This window comes from Crocodylus porosus, unplaced genomic scaffold, assembly GCF_001723895.1.
Source record: "Crocodylus porosus isolate Cpor-Errol unplaced genomic scaffold, CroPor_comp1, whole genome shotgun sequence".
NCBI classification, from domain to species: Eukaryota; Metazoa; Chordata; order Crocodylia; family Crocodylidae; genus Crocodylus; species Crocodylus porosus.
This window is the reverse complement of record NW_017728949.1, coordinates 42815675-42829567: the sequence shown is the minus strand read 5'-3', so window position 1 is coordinate 42829567 and position 13893 is coordinate 42815675. Positions and strand designations below refer to the sequence as shown.

The following is a 13893-nucleotide window of genomic DNA, read 5'->3' as shown; positions in this document are numbered from 1 at the left end:
AGTGGCAGCCACCCTGCCCCATGCAGATCCGAGGGGCAAATGCCCCCTCCATATGCCCTCCCAGGGTATGTGCAGTGACAGGAGCCGCCTCCCCCTTCCCTGCATCCAGCTTTGCCCCACCTGGGCAGCGCCTGCCTCAGCCCACTCCCTCCCGGTAGGGGCCTCAATCTGCTCCCTCCCACACCATGCCCCTTCCTTTCCCACTTCCCTCCCACCGCAACAGACTTACCAGCTGGACACTGCTTTTATGCCTCCTTTAAAAATGGCTATCAGTATCAACCCCAAAAATCTCTATCACCCCTAGCTTTTGATAGTAGTGGTTTTCTTTAGTTGGCTGAAGTATACCACAGTATACTAATAGGTAACTTAATCATGGATACTCCCCCTCTGTGCGGCACTAGTCAGGCTGCAGCTGGAGTACTGCGTCCAGTTCTGGGTGCTGTACTTCAAGAGGGATGTGGACAACATGGAGAGGGTCCAGAGGAGGGCCGCTTGCATGATCGGGGGCAGCAGGGCAGGCCTTAGGAGGAGAGGATACGGGACCTGAACCCGTTCAGCCTCCACGAGAGAAAGCTAAGAGGGGATCTTGTGGCCTGTTACAAAGTAGTCAGAGGGGACCAGCAGGCATTGGGGGAGTCCCTGTTTCTCCGACCACTACCAGGAGTGACTAGAAATAATGGTCACGTGCTGGCAGAGGGTAGATTCAGACTAGATATCAGGAGGCGGTACTTCATGTCAGGGCGGCTAGGATCTGGAATCAACTTTCAAGCGAAGTGGTGCTGGCTCCTACCCTGGGGGTCTTTCAGACAAGGCTGAACAATCACCTTGCTGGGGGCGCTTGACCTCACTACTCTTTCCTGCCATGGCAGGGGGTCGGACTTGATGATCTGCTCAGGTCCCTTCCGACCCTACTAACTATGAAACTGTGTTTTTAGAATTAGATGAAAAACACTTGAATAAGAGCCAGCTTGGTTATTTAGAAAAAGACTCAGCTTTCCTGATGGCCTCTGCATTAAGAAAATTTACTGTCATGTGAGCTATTACTTAGTTGTGCGGAAAAAATAAATGAGTTAATTTCTTTCCAAAAACCTATCGATTGTTATTGATGAATCTTCGTAATACTGTATAGAGTAAAAACAGCTATGCATTTGCACTGACAATCCAGCCTGAAAACAAGGTTTACCATTTAGCAACATTTTTACTAATGCATGGCCTGTCCTTTTATGGTGTCAAGCTGTATTTAAAGTTCCCTATTTAGAAGTGATCAAAGATCATTTGAATATCTTCAAGAAAAGGTACTTTCCATTATTCTAAAGAAAAACCATTAACAGATAATTTTCATGGTCAATCATTGAGCCGAAAAGCCTATATCTAATGCTAGTGAGACTAGGGCAACATATTAAGGGATGTAAAGGTTGTGCTTCACAATCTCATCAGACTCTTAGAACTGAAAAGAGATGAGAAATGCTTGTGTCAAAATTAACATTACCTAGAGAACAGAAACATATGGAGATCTAGTCCTTCACTTTAAAATGTAATTTCAGAAGAGTGGCAGAATGCAAAAATATTCCAACACTTCAACAACCTTCTGTCTTCATCCTAACTGACATACAAACAAAAAGCTTCTTTCCATGTCTCCAGGGTCAGATAATTTGTTTATGCTTATTCCTTTTAGTATCTGATGATTTGCTCTAACTTTCTTACTTGAAAACCTCAACTTGGTTTTATCTACTGTTTTCTTCTGGCTGCAAGTTGACTAATTGTCTGAAGGAATTGCTCTTATGTTGCTACCAGGCCATCATTTAGTATGAAGGTGCCCTCCTTCCTACTCTTATGCTCCTAGTCTTGTCTAAACTAGAGAAATGTGTCACAATGGCCCTGTGGTCATCTTGTCACTGTTAATACGTTAACACAAATATTTTTAGTAGAAAATAATTCTTTTCTATTGTCTCTGGCACTCTTGTTTCCTTGAATATCATTTTTCATTTTTTTTAAAGCACTGCTAGCTTTTATGGTTGTGAAGAAAACTTCCAAAAATACGAACAGTGCGTAACCAGCATAGCAATTATCTGCTTGACTTTGCAAAAATACTGGCCTCATACAAATATTCAGTTTCTCCTGGGAGAGTCACTGCTTTCCCAAGAGAAACCAAAAGTATCACAGGCTTTTTCTCCCAAGAGAAAAACAATCTGGGAACAACCAGGGTTAAACCACACCCAGGAGAGTGAATGTTCATGCATAGTACATAATGTTTCTGAATAAGTTTTTCTAACAAGAAAACTAAATTGGGAGAATTCTCCCCAATTTTGAATGTGTTTATGTAGTCACTGACACAGTAGCTATTATCATAACAGGATATCAGTTTACATGCCCAATGATGACCTTTAAATTTGCCAAAATTAAAATTTAATTTTACTGCTTAATAAGCACATTAAAAATGATATATTAAGATCTGTGCAATTTACTGTGTGCGGTGGTTAATATTTTTTATCCTAGGAATGGATGGTTACTTGGATAGAACTGCCACTTCCATCTTCAGTCTGCTCCATGTAGCAAGATGGTCAGACAAACATGACCAATGAGGTTCAGTTTTGCAAAATCCAGCAAGTTACCGATATCCCATTATTCCTTTTCCAAAACCCAAGCCCCCCCTCAAACAGGGTTTTTATCTGTTTTGCCAGTAGGTGCAGAGCTAAGCTACCCTCCTCCCTTGTTACAGTGGCTGCCTGCTATGGCCTCTTTTAGAGTCTGTTGACAGATTCAGGAAATGTCACTGCATTAACTTCTTTAAATTTGTTAAAACCACATGACTTTAAAACCTTTTTCACAATCACAAGGCTAAACACATAATTAAGCCAAAAAATGGGGTTCTGGTATTCCTGGACTTTGGGAGCCAGGACCCTGTATCAGGGGTTGGCAGTTTTTTAGCAGCAGTGGGCTGAATTAACTCAGCTTGGTCCAAAACCAGGCTGACACTTGTAACATTGCACTACCGCCCGTTCATCCTGCATCCAGATTGTTGCTAACATCTTGGATTCATGGGCTGGGGAAAAAAAATCACTCAAACCAGGTTTCTAACCCCTGCCCTATACATAAAGTGTGCCCCAAGCTGGCCTGTCCATGCTTGTATTCAAAACTCAGTGAAGGACGACGACCAGCCTCAGGAGCCCGGCATCTGTGCCCTCTCTTGTGAATGGTACCTCATTCTAGCATTGGTAGTGAACTAACTTTAAATAATGGGTAGAGCCTGTTTTTTAAATTGCTTTTAAGGGTAGCTTTGCTGCTGCTTCCCAGTTCTGTTTACATCTGAATGTTACATATTAGACTGGCTGTTGCTTTCCAGATTGCTCCCAGCTATTCCCTACAATATTCTATTCCTTTACATAAAATCTGCGTGTAGCATTTACTGTCCTCTAAGATGATCTTTGCTCTTTGTTCCATAAATGTTATCTTGTTTTCCCTTTGCAGCTGACCTATAATCTCCAGCATTTAATAAATTTAATGAAAAAAGCTGTGTAATTTTAACACTAGGCATACTCTTACTTAATACTACCATTCCATGTATTCCCTTATCAAAAATGAATGCAAATAATTGCTAAAGCGAGAGAAATATGTATTTAAAAAGCAAAAGAAGTATCAAGTTGTAAAAAAGCCTCTTTTGAAGTAGTATGTCAGCTACATGTAGGAACTTCATAACAGCAGCTGCCCATCAGTACCACAAAACATATCCCTATGGGGTACGTCCATCACATAAAGGAAGACAACTAATTATATTCAGATCTAATACAGAAGATGTCAAACACAAAGTTATGTAGTATGTAGGAAGCCTACTTATTATAAAGTGTACTAATATATATAGCTTGTAATGATTTCTGTCTAGCTGTGCATAGGTTGCTTCATTCTTGTTCTTTGAACATACTATCCTTGATGTCTGTATGTATTATACGTTATTGTTAATTGGTTGGCTGAACTGTTGTTGCAAACTGAATCATAACCATTATTGAGTATGCAGTGCATTGTACTGGTACCCAACCTAGATTGGGTACCCATAGTAAAATGGCTGTGTTAACACAGGTTTACTTCCAATACCCGAGTTAGCTCGGGTATCTCTGCACAACACTGCGTTAAGGATGTACAGCTGTACACCCTAATGCACCCTTTGTTTCAGTCACTAAAAGCACACAGACTTTTAATTTGCAGTTATTGTTTAATCTCAAAGAGATCTTGATTCATCTGGAAATCTGGTCATGGTGAAAGTGGTTATGCTTAATCATCCAGAATTATGTTGGGAGCTCCTTTAGGAATAGATTCTCTGTGGAAAATTGAGAATTAAAAATAATCTGGCATCATGCCTGTTGCCTGGTCACTTTTTGTAAATATTCAAGAAAGAACCTGCTCTAGTCCACTAAGGCCTTCACTACTAGTAAAGTTTATATGCTTCTGGGCTTGTAGGGTAGGGACACAACTATCCCATGTTCACTGTGCTACCACATAGCACTTGCCTTTCCAGTTCTTTTCTGTAAATTCCAGCAGAAATTGCTCTTGGAGGAATGATGAGGGTTCAGAGCCTAAAAATTGGTAGGGATTTGGCACTTTTTCTTCTAGTTCCTCTGACTTCACAAACATTTCAAAATTCCCCAGAAGCAACTGTTTGAGGGGTTATGCACTTGTATCATTATATATAGGTCTGGTGTGAATATGATGCAAAACTGAAAGCATGACAGCAAAGTTAGTGTGGACCTACTGCTCTGTTAGTGCTTATAGCTCTATTTGCCCTGCCTACTTCAGGCAGTTTAAAGAGTGAGCATCCTTCCTAGTGCAAGGAACAATATTAAGTTTAGGAATTAGATCCAAATTTCCTGAATGGCAGTGAGGAGGCCTCCAAATTGGCCTCCTTTCAGTTTTAGTAGAAAGATGTATATTGTGAAAATTGTGTATGTATATTGTCTATAAATGTAGATTGTGGAAATAATTTTCTTACTACTGTTCTGTAAAACAAGTCCACAGTAAGAGAAATAACATTTGATCAGTTAATTCTTTAGTTTATGAGCACCTTAAAGCATAAGCAGCTCTTCTGGATTGTTTGGAAAGTACCAAGGTAGATTGTGAAGCCTGGCATAAAGGGATCAAATAAAAATTGATAAGTATGTAGGTGTACATTACTAACAGTATGCATGTAATCCTGGACCTAAATAATCCAGAACATTCTAGCAGTTTGTATTCAAATATAATAAATCAGAATAATTGAAAATCAGGACTTTTGATGCATCTGCCAGCATCCAAATTAAGGATTCTAGGTTCTTCTTTTAAAAGGTGGCAACCCCATTAACTCCTAAAGCGGTGTGGGGAATGCAACTTCTTTCATTGTACTAATGATGCCAGAAAGTGGGGAAAAACCCATTCAACTTTAGTCTTGGTAGATGAAAATATACATATTTGTTCACACACTTTTTATACAACATTGCCTGTTCTTTTGCTTCTGCAAACAAAACAAAGCCTTTATAGGTATGAGGTTTTTCCATAACTTTCCCTTTCTCCCACTCTGGTGTGAGTTGGTGAGGGATACCACATTGGTTACCCATCACATTCAGGCAGTTTGGTGTGTCATCTCCAAAACAATTTCAGTAGGGAAGGTTTTGTAGTGTCTCCTCATCACCACTAGTTTAGCTGGATAAACATCATTGCTACTCTTATTCTGTACAGTATGTGAAAGTAACCACACTCTCCTGAACATGCTTATTTTTAGCAAAATAAATTGGCATATACCTGTTGGTTCGTGTGGTACTTGCATCTCTTCTGGATGCGTTACGTACAGTGTGAGTTAAGTGGTTTATAGTTTTCCATTACTTTTTTTTATCAGCTATTGCAGATTTAAGCACTCTTACTCAGTACATATACATGTGCATGCACACACATGCATGGAGACACTTATGCACACGTATATGGCTAAATAAAAATGATTGTGAAAAATAATGCTGACACCCTGTAAGCAAATGCATAAATTCTTAATATGATTGTTCCTTTTGTTAGTTACTACATTGCATTGATTCTTGTAAAAATAAGCCTGATTGTATTTGGAACCTATTATTCAACTGAATCTATTGTTCAATTAAATCAGCAAGTGTAGTGGAAAATATTTATCAGCTACTACTTTAGAGAGAACAGAACAGGTTCTAATAAATGCATCTTCTTTGTTTTGAGAATGAAATGGAAGTAAAGTCTAATATATGTATTTAAATTAAGCAGTTAACATATAGCTCTACAATACTTTGTTTAGGAACCTAACAGATCTTTTTATAAAAATAAAGCAAGTAAAATATAAATGTTGGTAGTACCAAACCATGAAGAATAAAACTTGTTTGTGCTGAACTCCATCCATCCTTCCCTATCCTAAAAATGTAACTGAATGATGATAAAGTGCTATTCATTTGCAGGTGCATTGCTTCTACTTAGGGAACAATGGTTGAAAGGACAGGAATTAGTTGCATGTTGTATTAGCCTTTTGTAGTGTATTTTGTCCTAAGCATCTTAATTTCCCTGTTTTGAATGCTAAGTAGCAAGGGTCTTGGTTTAGAACTAATACCCATCATGCATGTAAACGGTGTGAAAGAGCTGCTTAGTAAGTTAGCACAAAGTGTTCTTGTGTCAGTCCTTGTGGAAATAGATACAATACAAACATTACAGCTGAACTCACGGCAAACTCCATTAAGTAAAAACCTGGGTTCATTGTCTAGAGGAAAGTTTGAATTGAATGTAAGCTCATTTTGTTGAATGTAATGTCAGGCTTTTAGGGGTTGTATTGAGGAGTAACGTTTTGTTAAGTTGAGACCAATTCATTAAGTTTTATTGCCTGGTGAGAAGCAGTAATACGTTATTGTGAAACTTCATCAAATATTCATGGTTTAAAAGAAGTAGTAAATGTATTCAATCAAGTGGTCTTTTTGGTGTCTGAAAAGGATTATGAAGTCTACTCAGCTGATAGTCTGTAACATTTTGTGGCTATTTAACAAGGGTAATTTTAATCTCTGATTTTAATTTTGCTGTCAAATCTTGCTTCTCCCCATCTCTTGGTCTGCAGAAAATTGCCCTGTTCCCTTTCGGCATTATTTTCTTTCAGATTTAATTTTAGAAAATACTTTGGCCTGGAAGCAAGCTGTCATCTTTTGCATTTGTAATATATTTGTGGTTGGTCCTCTAGATGGGTGTGAGCTTGCCACTCCTTGAATCTGGGGCTGCAATTTTTAATCAGTTACGATCTTCCTCGTGTGTCTTGCTGACTCTCATTACATGGCCTGGGCAGCATGATCGATTCTTCCATGAGGCTGCAGTCAGTGCAGCCTCAAAGATTTGGCAGTTAAGGAGAGTCCTAAGGAAGAGCAAAGTTGCATTTTATTTTGAGAAGTAATCACATCACATCCAACATGCAGTGGCAGATAGAAAAGTTGAAAGTTTTGCTGGGACTCTAAATTCATAGCCTCCCTCTTATTCATACCTCATGTTTGTTAGTATGGCCAGTATAATATCTTACCTACCAGAATAGACATAAAAAATGTTCTATTAAATTTTTTTTTTTTTTTTTTTTACAAAGTAACAGCTTACAAGACTTTTCCTTTTAACACATCCAGTCTTTCCTCATTTTCCACCATTACCTACAGGCATAAATTTTAGTTACTGTTTTTCTGGCAAACAGTGGCTGGATTAGCTCGTCTTTGAAGCCTTTTACTGCAGGCCCTTCATCAGCCAGAGGAGTCACTGTTGAGCAGTAATAGGTGCTTGAATCTCCTCAGCCTAAGACTATGTACTTCTAAAATTGCTGGCAGGCCACAGCACTTTGTGCGATTCTCCCCCCGCATAGAATTGTATTGTCTTTGCTATATAAGAAATGCAGGCTTTTTTCTTCCCTCTGCCAACTCCTCTCCATCTTTTATTTATTTGTTTGTTTGTTTATTTATTTAGGCAGATGATGTGGAAAGTAAAATTAGAGAAATCATTCCTCCTGGGTTTTGCACAAACACGGATGACTTTGTGTCTTTGCTGGAAAAAGAGGTCAATTTCAAGCCCTTTGGAACATTGCTTCATACATACTCTGTTCATAATGTGGAAGCGGGTGAGGATATAACATATCAGATATACAAGGTATGACAGAAACAGAATTGCTTCTTTTGTACAGATGTTGCAGGAATTTATTTTTGTAGTGTATTTTCAACTGGAGCATATGAACATCAGTACTTTACCAGCTCCTCCTTTTTTCAGTATGTATAGTTAAATCAGAATATTCTGCTTTTAAATACTTTCTTACTGGAGTATTTAATTACGTTCTTCAGGCTTTCTTCTCTTACCTCAGTGATGAGTTTCACCTGACTTCTCCTGGCTTTTTCCCTAGGCTGACATGACATGTCCAGGCTTTCGAGACTATCATGAAAGGCTTCAGACGTTCTTGATGTGGTTTATTGAAACTGCTAGCTTTATTGACGTGGATGATGAAAGATGGAACTACTTTCTAGTGTAAGTACAGTTCTAAAGCAACAGTGGACCTTATTACCTCCACAAAGCCTGCATTTTAATTATGGCTGGCCAATTATTGGGGCAGTATAATGATATTTTTCCCAGGAAAGAAAAACCATTGTTTATCAGGCTTGAGTTTTCCTCCATTATGCTTTGGGAGACCTTGAGAATAGAGCTGAATTAAATGCTGTTGTCCGTTATAGCCCTGAATGTAGGCTTAAACAGTAAAATGAGCTTTGCCTGTGTTTTCTTTTACTTGCCACCTATTCATTTTTATAATAGGCAAGTGCGCTGAAGTGCTGTAAAGAGGCCTGATTTATCCAAGTTGCTGCACACCAATTAAGTGAATTGTACATTCAGAACATAGCAGGTGTACCCATTGGGCCCTCACAGAGTAGCTTGCTGACACTGAAAATTCAGTTGGAGAATGGAAAAGAAAATGGACACTGCATGGGAGCGCGACTGTAATTGACCTGCTTGGCTTTCTGTTTTATCTGCAGATTTGAGAAGTATAATAAGGATGGAGCTACGCTCTTTGCGACCGTAGGCTACATGACAGTCTATAATTACTATGTGTATCCAGACAAAACCCGGCCACGTGTAAGGTAATTGGCGGCGTAACACGTGCCTTGTCTTTTATTTCAGAAGAGGGAACTGCTGAAGTTCCCAATACTTGTTTATAATGGTGTTGATTTGTTTAAAAAAATCCCCATTATTAGCAGGCTATGCACTGATTTATATCATTGTTCCTCCTAGAAGCAGTGTGGAACCTCAAACTAGTTTTGAATATTTTAGCAATTTTAAGACTTTATAAAAAGTTGTTTTATTTTCAGCTTAGAAATCAGTGTAAATGATGTTTAATGCAAAATAAAATGCTTTTAAAGTTATTTACTCTTGTTGTTCAAATAATACTGAAGTTGTGCACTTTGTTAGTAGTGCTTTTTTTAAATTAAACAGGCTAATTCCTTTCTGTCTGTCTGTCTGTAGTCAGATGCTGATATTGCCTCCATTCCAAGGAGAAGGCCATGGTGCTCAACTTCTTGAAACTGTTCACAGATACTATATGTCTTCTCCTACAGTGCTTGATATAACGGGTATATAAATCTTTTTTATTAAAGATGTGAACTGAATTAAAAAAAATGTGAGCATTAATTGCCAGTTAGCCTACTTTTGTGTTAGAATTAATTTTGTGTCAAAATTAAATGGCCTTTTGAAGATTTAGCTTCAGCTCTGTTCAGAGTTAATAGTCCCCTGTTTTACAGAAGAACTGTATATAATGTAACTCCTTAAATCCTTTACTTATAGAGAACAGCACACCAGGAAAGTCCAGTCCCTGGCATGAAAGGATTACCAGTTAATTAGCCATTTGATTGTGAGGTACACAGCTGAATTTACCAAAAGATTGAGCTTTCTTAAACTCCTTGTTGAGCTTCCTCTTTTTAGTCAAAATTGCAAATCAGAAAATATATTGAATTAAGATATCAGTGTTGGCCTAAAGGCCAGAGCTTTTCATCCACCAGGCACAGTACAGAGGTTTGGGATCCCAGCAAAATAGATACTAAAATGAATGTCTGAATGATATCAGAGAAATAGCTTCTGTGTGTGTATGTGCATATATGTGTGTTGATTTATTTATTTATTATAGGCACTATATACACTTTCCTTCATATTCTTCTTCCCTCCCATCTTCCAGTCGAATTATAAATATACATATAGATCTGAAGATGGGAGGAAAGAAGAATATGAAGAAACGTGTATATATAGTGCCTATAATATGGAAAAGACTTTGTATGTGAGACCACAGAGTAGACATGTCTAAAGCCTTGATCTTAATGCATATTATGATAAAGAAGAGTGAGAAAAATGTGAATTCGAATTGTGCTTCATGCTATTTTAGATACTGTCTTAATACATTCATGATTGATATTTTGAGGAGGGAGGGAAATGACTACTTTTTTGGTTAAAAGATGTCCTTTGTACCATAGAATATCATAGGCTTAATACTAATACTACACATATTGGTATTAATCCTATGATCTCAACAGATCTGAGTGTCAGTTCAGTTTTTTGGATCCTCAGAAAACCATTGCAGACTTTTAGCTGCTTTATAACACAGAATATATACCCAGATGTTATTTATTATTAACAGTAAATGCTGTGGCTTCTAATTATTGTATCGTACTACAAAACCTTCCATGGGATTCTGTAAACCTGATTACTATTATTATTATTATTATTATTATTATTATTATTATTATTATTATTATTATTATTATTATTATTATTATGATGCACGTAATTTAAAAAGAGCACAGTGTTGCATATGATAAGGAATTGGGGTGTGGAAGGCAGGTGACTAGTTTATTTTCAGCACACTGTGTAGTTAGTGCATGTTTTCTTAAGCAGTCAAACTGTTACAAAACAGATTTTCAGTTGCCCAGTGGAGTAATCTGCTAGAAAACTATGTAGGAAACAGCAGGAGTTCAAAGGGTAGGGAGCTCTGAATTTAGCTTTTCGTCCTTTTTCCATTGGCACCTTTTGAGCAAAATTGAGTTGAATAGGCATGATGTAGGCAGAAAATTATGAAAGTTAGATGGCACTGAAGATTATAAAGTGGTTAAATTTTAGGCTTACTGAGATGTGAGGTAACAGAGATTTATTAAATTGTTAGTTGGAAGCAGCTAACATGTGCCAAGATACTTACTTGGTCTTGGCATTTTCTCTGAATGGTTTGTTCCTACTTTTAGTTCCAAACACAAGACCCTGAGACAAACTTGTAATTCGGAACTCATCCTGTAAGCAAAATGTGACTTGAGAGTGCCCATTAGAGAAGCTGTTTGCCTGTCTTTCTTGCTCTGAGTTGGCAATCCCACCCCTACTTTCCATTTAAAAATTAGTCTTCTGTTTCATTTTTATTATAAGCTAATTGTGGTGGATGTATATTCTTCTGACTTTTCTACGGGATGGGATCATCAGGTTCACTGTACAAGATTAGGTTATGAGTAATAGTTGTAAACCGTCTCTCTTCTGAAATAAGTAGTCAGTTGTTCAGTGCTGCATAGGTGAAGAAAAAACAACCCTAGTACCATGCAGGTTGTTCCTTTTAAACCATAAATATTAACAATCAAACACTTATCTGCCCTCTAAAAACCCTGCTACTGTATGACTCTGCCCATACTACTGAATTCCATAAGTTAATGACGAAGAATGAAAAGATGAAAGGCTTTGAAAACTAGCTCAACATTTCTTTTGGGTATTTTGTCAGAAACCTGTCTGTAAAATTGCAAGAAAGCAGTAGTAGCTTCCAAGGCCAGTATTTCTTGCAATGTAGTGTTAGGTGGTAATAAGTCTGCATAAATGACTCTCTCGGCTTTGTTGTAGCTGATTTAATGTTTTGTTTTCTTCCTACTTCTGTTCTCCAGAACTGAAATTAGTTACATTACTCTGAGCAAAATTGAGTTAACTTGAAGTTTAAAACTGAATTTCATTTTTGGTCTGTTTGTCTAATTTATAAAGATTTTGAATTCCAAGGCTGTCCTGTAAAGTATTCACAACATTGTCCCAAGTGAATATCTTTGGCAGGTTGTATATATGTACTATGTTCTATTATCTAAATTGTTAATGAAAATATTTAACCTTTTTTGTGAAGAATAAAGCAAAAAAGACATTGAATATTTTGGCTGCTTTTTGTTCATGTTATTTCACCCTGTTAACTAACGAGCTTTACATTTTTATTCACCTTGTTTCTAATATGTTTTTTCATTCCTTGTAAATTTTAACTCATTTTGCTCCTCAGCTTCTGATTTTGTTTGTGTGTTGTGCTATTCTTTCTGTATGCCTCCTTTAAATAATAGCCTTGCTTCCACTCTTTTTTTGTGTTAATCTTGTTTGTTTATTGTTTGGTTTTGTTTCATTAAAAGCTTCTGACACAACTGTGCTGGTGTCTTACCATACCTCAAAGACAAATTAAAGGAGGTGTGGCAACACGGTCACCACCCCACCACTTTTGTTGAATGCCACATGCACAATGCATTCAGAGCAGGGTCTGGCTGGAGCCCCTGTTTTTACTTGGCTCCTGAGCCTGCTGTTTGCCCTAGCCACTCCCCAACCCCAGATTCACCCGAAAAAGGGGATGAGTGAAGAAGTGGCAGTGGCCCCACACACACACAGACACACACACACACAGACACACACACACAGACACACACACACAGACACACCCCCGTATACCGTATATATAGAGATAGTGTTTATAATAGTTTTATATTGCATTTATAATGCTTTGTGTGTTAAGTATCTTGTTTGTTACTTTTTTCAGAGTGCTTCCCAGGTTCTGATAAAGAGATACCTGGGAAGAACAGATTGTATAATGTTGACAATTAACTGTACCATTCTCTGTTCTTTCCAGCTGAAGATCCATCTGAAAACTATGTGAAACTCAGGGACTTTGTACTTGTGAAGCTGTGCCAAAATCTTCCTTGCTTTTCCCCAGAGAAGTTAATGCAAGGGTTCAGTCAAGAAATGGTAACAGAGGCTCAACAAAAACTGAAAATAAATAAGGTACTTTAAAATCTGTATGGATATACTCAGACCTAATCTGTCTGCTATTTGGAGATCTTCACAAGCACCAGCTCTTGAAATTCTTCTGATCTCTTTGCTTACATGGGAAAAAGTTTCTGAACGTGTTTGGAAGTGAAACTTCTAGCTTATTATGTTTTTTTAAAATGTGCCATTCTTATAAATACCTCTATATATTTATCATTACTTAGGGGTGTACTGATAGAGAATTTTTGGGCCGATACCAATGGCCAATTTTTAACAAGCCGTATCCGCTGATTCCGATATGCAGCCAGGCAGCGTAGAGAGCGGCCTTCAGCTAGTAAGTCTGTTGTGGGGGAAGGGAGGGAAGGGGTGTGTGTGGTGGGGGGTGTAGTTCGAGGCCCCTATGGCAAGGGAGGGAGTGGGGCTGGGGCAGAGTGGGAGATGGAGCCGCAAACAGCTCATAGAATCATAGAAGTAGGGTCAGAAGGGACCTTGTAGATCTTCAAGTCTGACCCCCCCACCTGGGCAGGAGAAAAAACTGGGCTCAAATGATTCCAGTCAGGTAGGCATCAAGCCTCCTTTTAAAGACCCCCAGGGTAGGAGCCAGCACCACTTCCTTTGGAAGTTGGTTCCAGATCCTAGCCACACTGACTGTGAGGTTATTGTTATGGATGTCTAATCTAAACCTCCTCTCCAACAACTTGTGGCCATTATTCCTTGTTATGCCAGGGGGCGCTAGGGGAAACAAGGTCTCTCCCAAACCCTTCTGGTCCCCCCAAGTGAGTTTATAGACATTCACCAGGTCCTCCCTCAGCCTTCTCTTGTGAAGGCTGAACAGGTTCAGGT

At 38.4% G+C, this 13893-nt stretch overlaps 1 protein-coding gene across 1 annotated transcript in view; it reads left to right on the top strand.

Annotated features, from left to right (window-relative positions):
* Positions 1 to 13893, top strand: part of HAT1 (histone acetyltransferase 1) — a 44566-nt gene that overhangs the window by 16244 nt on the left and 14429 nt on the right. The window contains exons 5-9 of the mRNA XM_019553686.1: positions 7957 to 8136; positions 8384 to 8505; positions 9006 to 9110; positions 9493 to 9599; positions 12914 to 13065. Of these exons, the coding sequence (XP_019409231.1) occupies positions 7957 to 8136; positions 8384 to 8505; positions 9006 to 9110; positions 9493 to 9599; positions 12914 to 13065 (666 nt within the window). The remainder of the gene's footprint in view (positions 1 to 7956; positions 8137 to 8383; positions 8506 to 9005; positions 9111 to 9492; positions 9600 to 12913; positions 13066 to 13893) is intronic.